Source organism: Panicum virgatum, chromosome 3K (genome assembly GCF_016808335.1).
Source record: "Panicum virgatum strain AP13 chromosome 3K, P.virgatum_v5, whole genome shotgun sequence".
In the NCBI taxonomy this organism is placed as follows: Eukaryota; Viridiplantae; Streptophyta; class Magnoliopsida; order Poales; family Poaceae; genus Panicum; species Panicum virgatum.
The window spans coordinates 23,414,519-23,429,669 of record NC_053138.1 but is presented as its reverse complement, the minus strand read 5'-3'; the positions used below and the strand labels follow the sequence as shown (position 1 = coordinate 23,429,669).

At 47.8% G+C, this 15,151-nt stretch overlaps 2 protein-coding genes across 4 annotated transcripts; one reads left to right on the top strand and one right to left on the bottom strand.

The window, feature by feature from the left end:
- Window positions 1-5,140: 5,140 nt before the first annotated feature.
- On the top strand, window positions 5,141-7,250 carry LOC120698487 (transcription factor ILR3-like). The gene is made up of 5 exons (XM_039982115.1): window positions 5,141-5,479; window positions 5,625-5,693; window positions 6,253-6,330; window positions 6,455-6,617; window positions 6,711-7,250. The coding sequence occupies exons 1-5, from the start codon at window positions 5,370-5,372 to the stop codon at window positions 6,990-6,992; spliced, it is 702 nt and encodes a 233-aa protein (XP_039838049.1). The 5' UTR covers window positions 5,141-5,369; the 3' UTR covers window positions 6,993-7,250.
- Window positions 7,251-7,615: 365 nt separating this feature from the next.
- LOC120698485 (delta-1-pyrroline-5-carboxylate synthase 1) lies at window positions 7,616-14,114 on the bottom strand. Of its 3 annotated transcripts, none has more exons than XM_039982112.1 (20): window positions 13,687-14,114; window positions 12,867-12,938; window positions 12,579-12,785; window positions 12,334-12,495; window positions 11,854-12,131; window positions 11,313-11,463; window positions 11,046-11,210; window positions 10,828-10,905; window positions 10,630-10,719; window positions 10,432-10,518; window positions 10,254-10,340; window positions 10,087-10,183; window positions 9,885-9,988; window positions 9,342-9,417; window positions 8,877-9,027; window positions 8,716-8,784; window positions 8,480-8,546; window positions 8,266-8,336; window positions 8,073-8,156; window positions 7,616-7,977 (listed from the first exon to the last, which is right to left on the bottom strand). In XM_039982112.1, the coding sequence occupies exons 1-19, from the start codon at window positions 13,744-13,746 to the stop codon at window positions 8,078-8,080; spliced, it is 2,151 nt and encodes a 716-aa protein (XP_039838046.1). In that variant the 5' UTR covers window positions 13,747-14,114; the 3' UTR covers window positions 7,616-7,977; window positions 8,073-8,077. The 3 variants fall into 3 exon arrangements, with proteins under 3 accessions (XP_039838046.1, XP_039838047.1, XP_039838048.1); XM_039982113.1 differs by having other exon boundaries at window positions 7,616-8,005; window positions 13,687-14,007; XM_039982114.1 differs by lacking the exons at window positions 7,616-7,977; window positions 8,073-8,156; window positions 8,266-8,336; ... (1 more) ...; window positions 8,716-8,784; window positions 8,877-9,027 and adding an exon at window positions 9,136-9,173 and having other exon boundaries at window positions 13,687-14,008.
- Window positions 14,115-15,151: the final 1,037 nt, after the last annotated feature.

Below are 15,151 nucleotides of genomic sequence, written 5' to 3'. Positions count from 1 at the left end.
AGCGCCTTGAGGCTCCATGGCCGCCGCACACCGCTCCTCCTTGAACCTGATGCCGCTGTGTAAGGAATCGGGTGCTCTAGTTTAGTCTAGGAGGGAGGGAGTCAATTAGTCACTCTAAAAACTTAGACTTATGTCTTCAACTAGTTTGCACAAAACATAAACTAAAACAAACTATCTAGATGTGCAACTATGGTTAATCTAGTGTGAAACCCCTATCCCAAAAGAGTTTAACAACCTATAGCCTTTCTTATTCAAAAAAACTACTCTATAAAAGTAAAGGCATACAAATTGCTAGTATGAAATGCGGAAGCTTAATGAGCGAGATAGGAGATAGCAAACTCTTGACGCGGTGTCTATCCCGTGGTTCGGTTAGCCACAAAGGCACACCTACATCCACGTTGTTGTAGCACTCACTAAGAGTATTGCTACTCGGCCACCAAGTCTCTTCCGTGAACACAATCACGGTCACCTTGGCTCCGGGTTCCACTAAGAAGCTTCTCCACAAAGGATGGGGTCTCCACGTCCCCCGCACAAAGATGTCGTCGCCGCTCCACACCAAGTCGGAGGGTCGATGACGTTGCCGGCGAGCTTCACGCTCCAAGGTGCCGGCGCACCAAGCTTTTGTTTTGGTTCGCTAAAGAACTACAGCACAAAGGCTCAAGGCCTTGCAATCACACTCACTAAGAGCTAATCCTTTACACAACACTTTTAAAGTGTGCTAAGGGCTAATGATATGATCTTGATGCTTTTGTATGGCTTGGAGATGTTCTTGGGTGTGTGTGGGATGTCTAGCAACTCCAGCAATCTTCAAATGGCCGGGGTGAGGCATATATATAGGCCACCAAGTCTTGTAGCCGTTGCTCCAACGGTCAGCAGAAAATCTGCGTATCACCGGAAGAACTGATGCCTCTGGCTGAGGTAGCGTCGGTTATTCCGGTCACTCATAACCCGAAGTAGCCGTTGAACTCCTGACAGCTGACGCAGTGATCACCGGTTGAACCGATGCTTTGTACCGATGCATCACCGGTTCATCCGGTGCTTAAGAATCTTCTCCTGGGCGCTGACGTTATTGCACCGACGCAATACTCCGATGCACCGTCGGTTGAACCGGTGCTGAAGAATCTTCTCCTGGGCTTTTGACATCGTCTCTGGAACATAGGACGTCCAATGCACCGATGCCTCTTTTTGACCCGTCGGTTCAACCGGTGCCTATAGGCTGACTTGGCTTCGATTCCCTTCTGCACCAGAATTTCATAGCGTCGGTTCTTCCGACTACCATCGGATGCACCGATGCCCTTGGCGTCGGTTCTTCCGGTGCTTCAGGCCGAAGAGCTTTCAGGGCACTGCCCTGAGACCCGCGAGGGGTGGCTCCCCCTCGACCCCTGTCCGCTAACCGGGTAGCGGAACCCCGTAGAGGCGGCCCTTCAGGCCTTGCTATGTCTATCTTTTCTTTCTCTTTGTCATCACTTGAACCTAAACGACTGAGAATGATCATCTTAACAATCATATTAGTACAAGTATTATGTTATCATTCGATCGCCAAAATCACTCGAAATAATATAAAAGGTATCATGTTCCTTACACGCTGGCACAGGGACTGCACGGGACAAAGGCAAAAGTCAGGCTCATGGACAGAGCTAGCCGCACCAACTTCTCCCTTGCCGCCGTGCATCTTTGGGTGCGGGGATCGAGAAGCAAATTAAAGGAGACGGCAGACTCTTGGTGCAGCAGGCCCGCCCTTGTGCCACGGTGCGAGGTGCCGCGGTAGGCGATGGAATCGGATTATATTGGATGGATTTGGACTGAGGGGTGTTGGATTGGATTGAATTTGATATTGAAGACTAATTGTTAGAATTGGACTTGATGGATGCTTGATTTTAGTTGGACGTCAATTGAATTTCTCCCATTAGATTTTTGATGTCAATCCAATCCCAGCAGTAGCCGTCACCCAGTGGCGGCATCGCCGGCGAGGGAGACGGCAGCGGGCAGCCTCCCAATGTGGCCGCGGGCCGCCACCCGCGCAAGTCAATGACAAGTTGACAAGCATCTGTAGCCACTTGCCCACCACGCGGTTCGGCAAAGACGATGGATAAATAGGCGGTGATGATACTGATACATAGCCCTAGCCCCTCTTCTAATCCGTCCCTCTCGATCAGACAAGTTGGCCGGGGATCGCCGGATCGGAGCGGAGCGGCCTTTCCCCGCCTCCCAGAGGCCACGGGCACTGTGGCGGGCACGCGCGTCTCGCCGCTTGCCCTGCGCCTGGCCTGGCTTATAAATTATCTTGGCTGGGTTATTCTGGAAGCTAAGCCAGAAATGATTATGTTAATCCACAGTCAGGGGCTTTAGCGGATCGCGTGCTCGGGCCACAAGGCATTGAGAAATCGTTTGCGTTTCTTGGTATGTGTGAGGCGCGTGGTTTGTGTAGTCATCAGTGGTATTGCGGCTAAGGATTAATAATAATAATAATAATAATAATAATAATAATAATAATAATAATAATTGAAGTGCTCGCCGCACTAGACCAAAAATCTGGCTTTTCACAGGAAAAAAATATCCTGAAAAAAACACACCAAAGATGTGGGGGCATGCAAATGGGCTGTAGAATATAATCTACCCTGCGTATCATATACTTTTAGCAAAAGGTTTTCACGGCTGCTCCGAATTAGTGGGGTTTTCTGCAGTTTCCACACTACTTCTCTCGTAGTGTTAGGAGCACACGAAAAATAAAATTCATTATTGGTTGCCACTTGCCAGTATGAACCGGTCATCACTCGTTGACAGCACACGCGTACCACACCTACTAGCTATATTATATATATAGTAGTTTTGAAAAGAGGACGTCCATCGTCCACGCCGGCCGCCGGACGATTATTCGTGGATCAACCATGAAGTCACTATGAGCCTCCGGTGTCGTCATTGTGGCATTGCTTTTTTTTAATATATATATATATATATATATATATATATATATATATATATATAGAGAGAGAGAGAGAGAGAGAGAGAGAGAGAGAGAGAGAGAGAGAGAGAGGCGGCGAGACGCTCTTTGTGAGCTTTGCAAGAGGAACATGACGCCGACGGCACGTATTTAAATGATGCATTATCTAGCTACTAACAGCGGCGTCCAGATGCTTCATATTAAGACACGATGCTGAAGTTATATCGAAGAACGGTGCTAGTCACATAGAAAAGGGTAAAATCTGCTTTTCTGATGGCGTTTTTTTCTTTTTTAATTTTTAACTAGCAAAGTATTTAGAAAAATATTAAATAGAACATACATGACTACCAAATTTCCTATTCTTTACTTTTGAAAAATGACGCAATTTTAGATTCTAGACAAAAATAACCGGACCCATTGGGTGGAGCCATGAGCAGATCTACTAACCTACAAGTTTAATCAACTTATCGTGGAATACATATGCCCAGATAGATTGAAACTTTGGTTTAACCAGATCTCAGTTGCATAATAAAAACACATGAGTGCAACATTTCCTTATCCTTCTTGTTGCCTTCAGCAAAGATGAAGTAATTAAGAACTATGAAACATTCAACATGCCAGCAAAGGAATATTAAAACTTCAGAGAGAAAATGCCACCTAATTTAATGCCCCAAAACTGCAAACTCCATCCAACTAATAAAACCCCGAACAAAATGTAAGGGTCCAGGTCTCCAGGATCAGAGTGAGTGAGAGAGATAGAAAGACAGACCATGCCGCTTCATCTTAAGACCAGCACAACCAAATCATTCCAATCAGTACTCCCAAATCAGCGAGCGTATGCTACCTGCTTCACCTCTCTTATATCAAGCTCTAGTAACTCAATTCTTTCACGCCACTCTCTAGTGTGCTCTCTGTTTTTTTTCCATGAGCGGAGAAAGCAAGCACGCCTGCACAACCGAGTAATTGAGCATGAGGGCGCGGAGGTCAGGGTGGGAGATCGAGTGACCGCTTCGGCACAGATCAGGGACGCCGAGCGCGCGTAGGAAGGAGCCGCGCCGCAGCGGGGACATGAGCAGGCGCAGCTAGTGGCGAAACACGCGGGGAGGTCGGCCTCCAGGATGGCTGCCTCCTCTGTCAGGAGCCTCGATGCGACAGGGAGATAGACCGGGAAGCCTGCATCCAGCAGCCTCGACGCGGCGTCCATGGCCATAGGAGGAGCCGAGGAGGTGATGGTAGAGAACCTGGTGAACGAGAGTAGGCCCCGGACCCTCACGGGCCGGTCCCCATCGCCGTCGGGAGCCTCGGCGATGAAGTCAGGGAAGTCCTTGGGGAAGACGCAGTCGGCCATATCGACACCGTGCGTGCTCCGACACCGATCGAGGTGTGCGAGGAAGAGGACTTCGGTGGCCTTTCTCTTCTCGCCAGTCCCACCGGCCACCGCCAGCAATCGAATCGAAAGTTGCTCGGGCCCGGCGGTCGTCGAGGGGCTATTGAGCGTGGCTGGCGGGTAGAAACACAGTTGGTGGGAAGAACAATTCGATTTTGGCAGAAACATCCCTCACTCTGCGACTTCTACGGGTCTCCACTCCCTCCCACCATCCTCAATGCCGATATGTGAACCTAGCGTGAGGGATACGGCGGATCCGATTTAGATGAGAAAAGTTTTCAATTGTTTTCGATCTTTATACTTCCCTCCGTTTGGAAATACTTGTCACCAATGATTATTTTTTTATTTGGAAATACTTATCACCCAACGGGACGGTCAAGCGGCGGGCGAGTGCCGAAAGGCCTCCGAATCTCGACCCCGCGGCCGCTGCTCCGTCCGTATTCTGGACCCGGCGGACGGCGCCGGTGAACCGGCCCGTATCCCTGCTATGTGGACCCGCACGACACGGGCTCGCCCACTCGACCCGGCTCAGCTCCACAGGGGCTCCCGCCGAGCCGCCCGCCCGCCCGCCCGCCCGCGCGGCCGCGCCAACCCCACTGGAATTCCCGACCCCTATTTTTCCCCCCTTTTTCCAGAAGCGACCAGCGCGACACGCACCCGACCGATTAAACTAGCGATTCCGTCGGAACCATCCGCCCGCCGCGGCGGGGCCCAGCGGCGGGAGGGAGCGAGCCAGCCACGCGACCCCATTCGCCGATTCGCCCGCCCCGCCCGCACCCAGGCCGTTTTTTTTATTCGCGAAAAGCCACCCCCGCGGGAGGGGAGCGAGCGGACCACGGCGTCCGTCCATCTCCTCCATGTCGCGTGTTGTTTATTAGACGCGCCAAAAGGACAAAAGGGGGGGAGGCGAGGCTGGGTCGGTCACAAGCACGCGCACGCGATCCACCCAGGCCGCACACGGCAAGCAAGCGGAGGCGAAGGCGAAGGCTCGTGCTCGCCCCGCGCCTTGCTCGCAAAGATCTGCCCGGTGCGCGGGCCGCGATGAGCTGCGGGGGGCAGGCCGGCGGGTGGCTGCTGGACTACGGGCTGGTGGAGGAGGAGATCCAGGGCTCCGAGTTCATCTACATGGTCGACGACCCGGCCGTCTCCAGGTGAGGAGGGACTAAGGGAGCTCCACCTCCGCCGCCGGTTCGGCGGGGGGTCCTCCTTGATGCTTTTCTTTGGTTGGTGCCTTGGATGGATTGTTGATGGGTTGTTGGCTAACTGCTGCTGGTGGCTGATTGGTCTGGTTTGCAGCGTCATACTGGGGTTCGATGCTCCCAGGAAGGAGGACGGCGTCCAGGACAACACCGCCGCCAAGAAGAGGCAAGCCTCTTATTACCTTCTTCCTCTTCAGTTGATCCTTAGCCTCTATAGTAGGCTTGGTGATTTTAGCGAGCTGTTGCTTGTTCGTTACTAGTATCACCAATCACCTTCTTCTCGAGTTATCTAGCACATAATAAACTATTTAATTAGCAGTTCTCTGAATTTGTTGAGGAAGGTTGAACTAGTGTTAGTTCAGGAATCGGCAGTCTGGCTTGTAGCTTATCGTTCTCAAAAGAAAACCAGCAAGAGTACTCGATTTTAATTCTGAGGTTATGATGTTGCACATAAAAGATAGAGTATTAATTTGCAGAGACATCTACCAAATTTGCTGTCCAATAATTATGCTCAACTTTGGGAGCTTTGGCATGCGCTGATCCATGATATGTGGCCCGGTTGCACCGTACAGTCAAAGTCAGAACTAGCACAGTGTTGCCGGAAAGTGGATAGTGTCCACATCGCAGATGCTGGGAGCTATCACAAACTTTAGGACCAATTCTGTTGCCCGCGAGTCCACAAGCATAATTTGACGGGGTTTCTTGTTTCCCTCTCTTCTTTTCAGATCCCGGCCGGAGTCCAGCGCCCCGCCCGGCACCAAGGCTTGCCGTGAAAAGCTCCGGCGAGACAGGCTCAACGAAAGGTGTGCGGAAGACTTCATTCAGACTTTCAGTGGTCAATATAAATCTCCCAAAGCGTAGGCATGTTCAGCACTTGTAACACGAGTATGATTATCTTCAACCATCTTCTTTGATGTGCTACTCCAGGTTCAACGAACTCTGTGCCATCTTGGAGCCTGGGAAGCCGCCCAAGGCCGACAAAGTCGCCATTCTAAGTGACGCTGCCCGCCTCCTGAGCCAGCTGCGTGCTGAGGCCCAGAAGCTGAAGCAGTCAAACGAATCGCTCCAGGACTCCATCAAGAGCCTCAAGGTATTAACCGACACGGGCGTCTGGTTACCATTCCTTTGAAGTTTGAATTCTGAAGCATGATTTAATTTGTTTACTGTTCGTATGTGACCGCAGGCTGAGAAGTCTAAGCTGCGCGATGAGAAGACGAGGCTGAAGGCCGAGAAGGAGAGGCTGGAGCAGATGCTCAAGGGCGTCAGCGCCGCGGCCGCCCCGGCGCCCTTCGTCCCGCACCCTGCTGCCGCCGCCGCACCGTCGTTCCACCCGGCGGCGTTTGTCCAGGCCGGCAAGTTCGTCCCGTACCCCACCTACCCGCCACCGGCCGCGTTCTGGCAGTGGATACCGCCGACGTCCCTGGACACGTCCAAGGACCCCGCGCACTGGCCGCCGGTAGCGTAGTCGGCCAGCTTGTCGTGGCCATCATTGATCGGTGATGCATCGCCGCGTGTACTGGGCTTGCTCCTGGTGTAGAATTTGACCAAAGCACGCCTGAAGAAAACTCCGGGGGTTGCTGATTGTGTAGCGGTGTTTGTGCTGTGTCGTGGATAAAGATCAGTGAGTGACGGGATATACTAAAATTCAGCTGATCATTGCCGATTGGAGAAGTCTATGTAACAGTCCTAATTTTAAAGCAATGAAGGTGATATGATTAAACCAGGCAGCGGTGTTCTCAGTGAACATTGAAAATATTTGGACACAGATCTTGACTGGCTTATTCATTTCCTAACATCTACCGGAACTACTATTCAAGCCTGGCTGCCCATCAATGACAGCTAGTCAAGCCTGGCTGCCCTCAAAACTGTGTCCATGAACAAACCGGAAAGTTGAGGTAAGCTTGAAATTCCGGCAGGGAGATGTCTCAAAACTGCGTCCATGAACAAACCGGAAAGTTCGGGTAAGCTTGAAATTCCGGCTCCTACGATTGGAGATGTAGAAGTAACAACTCTGAAGGACAATGTCATGAGATAAAGGATGGATGCCTACGATCATGTAACAAGAGCAACTCGATACTAGCAAGCAACTAAGTGAACACGATATTATCATGGTTCGATTAGACCAAAATAAACTAAACAAAAAAATGCAATCAGTTTCTTTGTTTCAACCAACACATAGCTTCGGTACAATAGTGCTCCCTCTCTTACTCTCAGCACAATTTTATTTTATTGTAACACTGGGGAGGCTGGGGCCTCCACTCTCATACAGAATGACCTATTGAAACGCCGCAATAAGATGTTTCTTTTTTGGCAGAATGACCGAATAATACAGTCTTATGGATTCACCGTCCTCAATCTCCAAAAGATTCACCATTTCCTGCTTGTTGTCTGATGAAACTATCAGACTTCACTGGATAAGCACTGAATCATCGATCAGGCTCAAACACAACCTACATAATTGCATAGGAAAGTTGATTTCTACCCCCTATCATTTAATAGTCTGCAATATGACTTGCAACAGATTTATAGGGAAAGTAATCATTACTTGCATCATTGCAAAGGAAGGTTCTTATGGGTGTATGCAACATCCTTGTCACCATTCACCACTTGCCCACTCCCACGCATGATCCTACAGATCAAAAATTGGCACATGGCTGCGTGGTTATTCATACACAATAGCGGGGGGAAGCAAATAGAAGAATAACTGATGGACAGGGATTGAATGAAAAGCTACTTACCAACGTGTTGTTAAGAGACCTTCAACACCCACTGGTCCACGAGCATGTATGCGCCCTGTGCTTATGCCAACCTATTGAAGACATTGCAAAAGTTCAAATATGAAGACAAAATGGTAACTGGTCAACAAAACAACATACAAAGTTACTTGTGCCAACGAACTAAAAATATTCCCATTGGTTCAATAACCAAAACAGGCATAAAAAAATGAAGTACCTCAGCACCCAATCCAAAGCGAGCCCCATCAGAGAATCGTGTACTTGCATTATGAAACACAGCAGCACTGTTGTAAAATTATAAGGAAAACAGAACATTGTTAGATACCTAATCATCAATGAATTAAAAAATAATAATGAACTTGAACACAGTAATAAAACAAAAAATATGTGATCACTAATTGCACAATAGTAAAAATGAATTAAAAAAGAAGGGGTGCTGGAGTTTAAACATACCTATCAACTTGACGCAGAAAAGTTTCTGCTACTTTGCTATCTGTAGTCACAATGCAATCTGTATGTGCACTGAAATGAGAGGACAAAGCCAATAAGACAAAGTTATACTTCTCAGGTTTATTACATTTTAACAACTGAAGAGGAGAGACGGCACAAGGTACCTTCCATAACGATGTATATGGTCAATTGCTGATTGTACATCATCAACAAATTCAACTGTGCAGGCCATAGAGCTATATTCGTGATGGAATGAATCTGCTTTTGGAATGGACAATACTTCGTGCGCAACAGGCCCTCCATAAATAGAAACTCCTGAAATATATCGCACTTTTCTTTCTAAGCAGTGAAACAAAAAACGAAAGCGATAAACAAATAGCCCTCCAAAACAATCTTTTATGAATTCGAACACTGGACAACCTACATGGTTTTATGTGGTCACTGCCAACCTTTGTCAAATCCTAGCAGAAGTATAATATGAGCATTTCAAAAGATTATCTAAAGCAGTACAGGTAACTTGATTCTACAACAGAACAAAAAGTAGAACAACAATGCCAGGATAACTGTATCAAGCAACAGGGAGAGTTGTTATATTCGTAGGTTGAGCGAGTAAAGAGTGAAAAACAAACCTTCTGTTTTGAGTGATATCAGTATGTCATCAAGACCTGGGGACTTTATAAGATCTTTATGAACAAGTAATGTTTCCTGCATAAAAAGGGCAAATTTTATTTACCTGAAAAATAAGTAGCAATATCACAGGAGTTATGCTTAAGAAAATTTCATAATACCAAAACGATATCAACTTTGCAAGTAAAGGTTCTTCAAAGCAAAAGGTTTATTTACAAGGAATTAACATCTTAATATGAAAATTTTAGTTGCATATTAAGTTAATTTGCAAGAGAAAAGTTTAACGCCTTACGGTGCATCATGGCATTTCCTTTTATGATTATCGGCTATGAACATCTCACGTTTGGAAAGAAAAAACACAACATACTAAGGACGATTAAACAGAGACTGGTTAGCTCATGTCTCAGCATACACTTCAATTATATTATGTGTATAAAGGTTATTTACTTGGCTCTCTTGAATTAAAGATGCACCACGAAAGTTATGTACAGAAGCTGCAAAGGGGATGCATTATATACAATGCACTGCACCAAATTAGACTATACCATGGCATTGCAGGCTGCTGGGTAATCAATTTTGGCATCCATCACAATTCGTTTTGCTATATCCATGTCAGCTGATTTGTCAATGTATACATGACAGACACCATCTGCAGAGAAAAATTATCAAAATGGCATAACAGTCAACATATTTTAAAATTGTAGCTAACTGTTTGTACTGAAAAATAACATTGTGAGATATTTTAACCTGCATGGCCAAGAACAGGGATCTTAGTTGATGCCTTGATTTGAGAAACCAGCTTATTGCTACCTCTTGGAATTACAAGATCAATGACATCATCAAGCTGTACAGTGTTAAATGAGTTTAAGCACATTGGTACAATCGTCATTTTTCAATATTTATTGCACACTCACCTTTAGCAAGTCAGCAATCTCATCTCTACTTGTAACAAGGCCAATAAGTCTTTTACCAACACTGCCAGGAAGGGCATCAGTTATAACCTACAAGGTAAAAAATCCTTAGGATAGGAAGCTAAAACATGCCATATTAATAGTAACATACAAGGTACAAGCACAAAGCATAAGAAAATACCTTATGCAGTATTGTGTTTGATCTCATGGCTTCTTTTCCACCTTTAAGGAGAAGGCCATTACCACTTCGAATTGCTAAAGATGCAATCTGCACAATGGTATCAAGGCTTAAAGAGAGTTTACTAATATGCCTAAGTACGACACATGCATAAGGCACATGACGGAAAAGTAACTATAGTAAATTATAATAAAATGATACCTGGACCAAGGCATCTGGCCGTGACTCGAAAACTATCAAGAGCACACCCAAAGGGCAAGACGTTTTCTCCAGAACTAAATTTTCAGCAACCTGAAATGGTACTCTTTTGGTTACAGTATTTGCAGATGTAACATTTTACCATATCTACAAAGGTAACAGCTTCCTTTCTTAGAGTATAAACTTAGTATAAGAAGTCACCTCTGTTCGTTTGAGTATTTGGTTGATAGGGTCTTCCATATGTGCAAGAGTGCGGATGGATTTTGCAAGGCTTGCTATCTGAACAATAATGCAACAAAAGATGAATCAGAGGAAATTATAGCATGAAAGAAAAAAGAATGCAACAGAATTTCAACAAATCAAAAATATCATAAGTAACTTGAAACTAATATCTAACTGCAGTTCGATACTGCACCTACCTTTCCTGGCTTCAGGGTCAATCTAGCAACCAAAGATTTCTCATATCCAGCATCTTGTGCTGCAAGTACATCTGCTTCATTCTCAGCTCTAATTAAATCCTCATTTGCCTCTAGAGCATCGGCAACATCTAACAATATTTTCTTGCGCTCATCTGATGACAAATTCTGTTTCAGAGGTCCACAGAATTAGTATAACACATCCAGCAAAACAAAGTTGGTCAATAGTACTTTGCATCTTTCAGCGAGCATTATGTTGGGCTAACATACCTGTAGGCGCCTGGAACATTCCCTTGCAGCGACAGCCATCTCACGAGCACTAACATCCTTGGATGGTTCCCACAAACTTGCATCCTTATGAAAGAGAGTACCAATTTTCTCTCCTTGAAGAACTCTAAGGATGCTCTGAGATGCAAATCCACTTCAAGAATAACCAAGTTAGACCTTTGCAACCATATTTTTTTGGTGACAAACATATCTGGCAGCATATGGACTTTACTAAGTTGTATCAAGGGACAAATGAACTCTATTTTCACAAGCTATAAGGGATGAACTACAGAGTACTTCAAAGGTATAAAATAAAATCCATGACAATGCTTCCTGAATTAAAAAGAAACCCACAGTACATTGAAGCAATGATGCAGCATAAGATATGAGGAGCATGAAATGTGCAAAAAGCAATTGTTCTTTCAAAAAGTTCTTCATTCAGATGTAAGTGATATATGAGTCATATAGCAGGCCATAACAAATATACAATGAGGCAGAACAGTAGCATGACTAAAATATCTGAAATTAAGACAACACTCAATACCTTGTAATAACAACGGGCGTGCCACTGTTTGAAGCCACAAAAGCAGCCTTCACTTTAGCAGTCATTCCTCCTCTACCCACACGCGACTTGTCCCCAAATGTAATTTCACTGTGATGTTTCTCCTTAATGTAGGTATGTATGATCTTTGATTGAGGTTCACTTGGTGGACCACTGTAGAGGCCATCCACATCACTTAGTAGAACAAGAAGATCAGCTTTGAGTTCAATTGCTAGCAGACCTGCTAAACTGTCATTATCCCAAAATATACCAGAGGAATCCTGTAAATATAAATTGTTGAATAGCATCAGAATAAGAATGATGACACTCACACTCTTGATACTTTCTACAGGAACTAGAGCCGTCTTTTCCCCATACAAAATTAAGGCCCAAGCGCATAATGGCAATATCACACTTATAAAATAGCGCACTACAAATAAATATGCTACAAATTCCGAAATTACTGAATGGTACAGCACACACCTCGTATGGAGCCTTTCTAGTGCTGATAGCATCATTTTCATTAAATACTGGTACAACTTTGAGGTCTAACAGTGACTCAACAGTCTCACGGAGCCTCTCCCGGAAGTTTGGATTCTCAAAATCACTGTCTGTCACAAGCAGTTGAGAAGAGGACACATCAAGCTGCATCACAAGAAGTTCATCATTAGAAACAGATGAGCAAGATAATTTGTCAGTAAATTTCAATGGTAAGTTAACAAACACACTTGGTTAAATAACATGTCGTAAAGAGCCATGAGGCCACTCTGACCAACAGCAGCACAAGCCTTTCCATCGAGCTCCATCTGCGGCTTTTGCAGATCAGCAAAGCTGCTATTGACAAGTTTCCGGTACTTGAGCCTCTGCCTCCCCACACCGACAGCACCGGAGGTGACCATGATCACCTCATATTCAAGTGTGTTCAGTTCTTTCACCTACATTCAAATAAGGCTAAGAATATTCACCTACTTCTCATTGTTTGTAAGAACAATCTAAAAGTTCGGAAGAATTATTACCTGCTCGCACAGAGATCCAAGCCTGCCCAAAGCCAGTCGCCCATCGTGTCTGGTGACAACTGCAGTGCCCACCTGCCACGCAAAAAAGGTATGAATCAGTTGTAATCAACCTAGATATGGAGGAGATCCAGACTGATTCCTCAGACGGATAGGTACTTGCCAAAAGTTGCCAGCTTTGTAGTGGGAGTGCACGCTACAAATGCCTAGCTCGAAACAACACGTTTCCTTTTTTTCCCCCGAGACCAACATGTTTCATCGCCCTTTGCCCGTTCAATTCCAAAAACTAATCCAGCTCCCAGTATTCCCCGGAAAAATCAGAGAAAACTACAGGGGATTCGAACAACGTATATATGACATATGAAAAGCATCAACGACCTCGCGAGAGCATCGAAATTCAGATATGATGGCATATCCACGCATTTCCCATCCGATAGAAATCAGAACGAACTTGCGCAGATTATGACTCCCAAACATAGAGGAGTCAACGAACATCGCGATGCGTACCAACTTCGCCATCAACCCGTCACCTCATGTACTCAAGTACAAGTGAGGGACAGCAAAATTTAAAACCCCAACAAAACCCTCCTGCCTCACCCACTCGTCCAGACGACTAGACGAGAACCCAAAATCGAACAAGATTGCTCCGCAATTATTTCGCGCTACGATCCAAAAAAAAAGATATACACGAATAAGAAATGCAGCAGAACACGAAGAACGCAATGCAAAGAGCACCCAACAAACCGCGCACGACGAATCCGCAAAGGATTTGTTAGATCTAACAGGCCATCCGGCGGCGCCAATCGGACGATTCGTTAGTCACCTTGATGATGACGCGTTTCACGTCCTTCATGAAGCTCCGGGTCCGGTCCGCGGTCGCCATGGCCGGCGGCGGCGCTTCTAGCTCGACGCCGCCCCTGGTCCTCCGTCTCCCCTCCCCGTCACCTATCCAGTATTTTTCGGTGGGGGCGGGCGCTCTCTCGCCGCCTCGTCGCCGCAATCGCGAGGACGGCGGAGGAGAGAGAGGAGTGGATTTCGAAGTGGCGGTGGGAGGGGTGAGGGCGCAGAAATCGCACCAGCGCAACAACCTGCCGCGGGCTGCGCCGCCGCCGCGCTACGAGCATTTATCTATCTATCCGATTAGGGGTCCCGGGGGAATCGACGGAGGAGGAGGCCGCACGGCTCCTCCGCTAACGTGGTCCGCCCGTCTGATCCGAGAGGTCTCGGGGGACGCACGTATCCGGCGGCGTTAGGTAGGTCGTTGGACTTGAAGAATAGTAGAGATTTTGTTGCAAAATGCGGTCAAGATGTATATTGACCACGATTTTTTATGTAATTTTTTTTAGGGTTTTGGCAGGAGAAGGACGGTCAGTGACCGATAATGTGGTATTCAGACTGTCTTAAACAAGAGACGCATACCGCGACCCAAATACATTTTGGGTCGCGCACAGTGTTTTTGCCAACCAAAATCGTCCTTCAATCGAATAGGCAAACAAGACACCCATTCTGGGTACCGAGCGAGGCAGGATGCAAAAATGTGTCCCTCTCTCTCCTCGACGCATTCCTCCCTCGTGTTCCTCTCCTCTAGCGTGTCCACGCGGCGGCGTTCCACCGCGCGATGGCTCGTGGCGAAGGAAGGCGGCCGGCGGCGGCACTCGGCCCCGCAGCGAAGGAAGGTGATCGGCGCAGAGGCGGGCTGCGGAGGCGGCGCCTGGTGGACCTCCGCTTGCCCCGCCTCCGATGACAACACGGCTCGCAGAGCACTCTTCCCCCATCCTTGCTGTCGCTGCTTGACCCAGTCCCCGCTGCGGCGAGGAGCTCGCACCCGTCGGCCGGTGCACCCGTCCACGCCGCACCCGGTGCACGCAAACGGCAGGAGCGGGAGCCGGAGCAGACACGGCCGGCGGCACCACCTCCGCGGCCGGGAGCGGAACCCTTGCCGCCGCCGGCCTGCCCCTGGCGGCCTCGCCCCCTGCTCTGCTTCCCCTCCCGCCACAGCTCCGTCTGCAGCCTCGCGCTGTGCGCTCGCCGCGCGCGACGGTCTGATTCATGGAGGGAGAGCGCGGAAGAACAAGGGGGCGGCGGCGGCGGCGACCCGCATCAGCGACCGCGGCGGCCGGCCTCGTCTGCGCCAAGGCGCGCAAGAGGTGGCGGTGGGCCGCGGGCGTGCCGAGCTTGGATGGGTCTGGCGAGCTCCGCCACTGCAGGTACTGCTGCGCCGCCACCATGGTGTCGCCGCCGCCGGATCCGAGGAGGGAGGGGAGAGAGGGAGGGGCGACGCCGGGGTA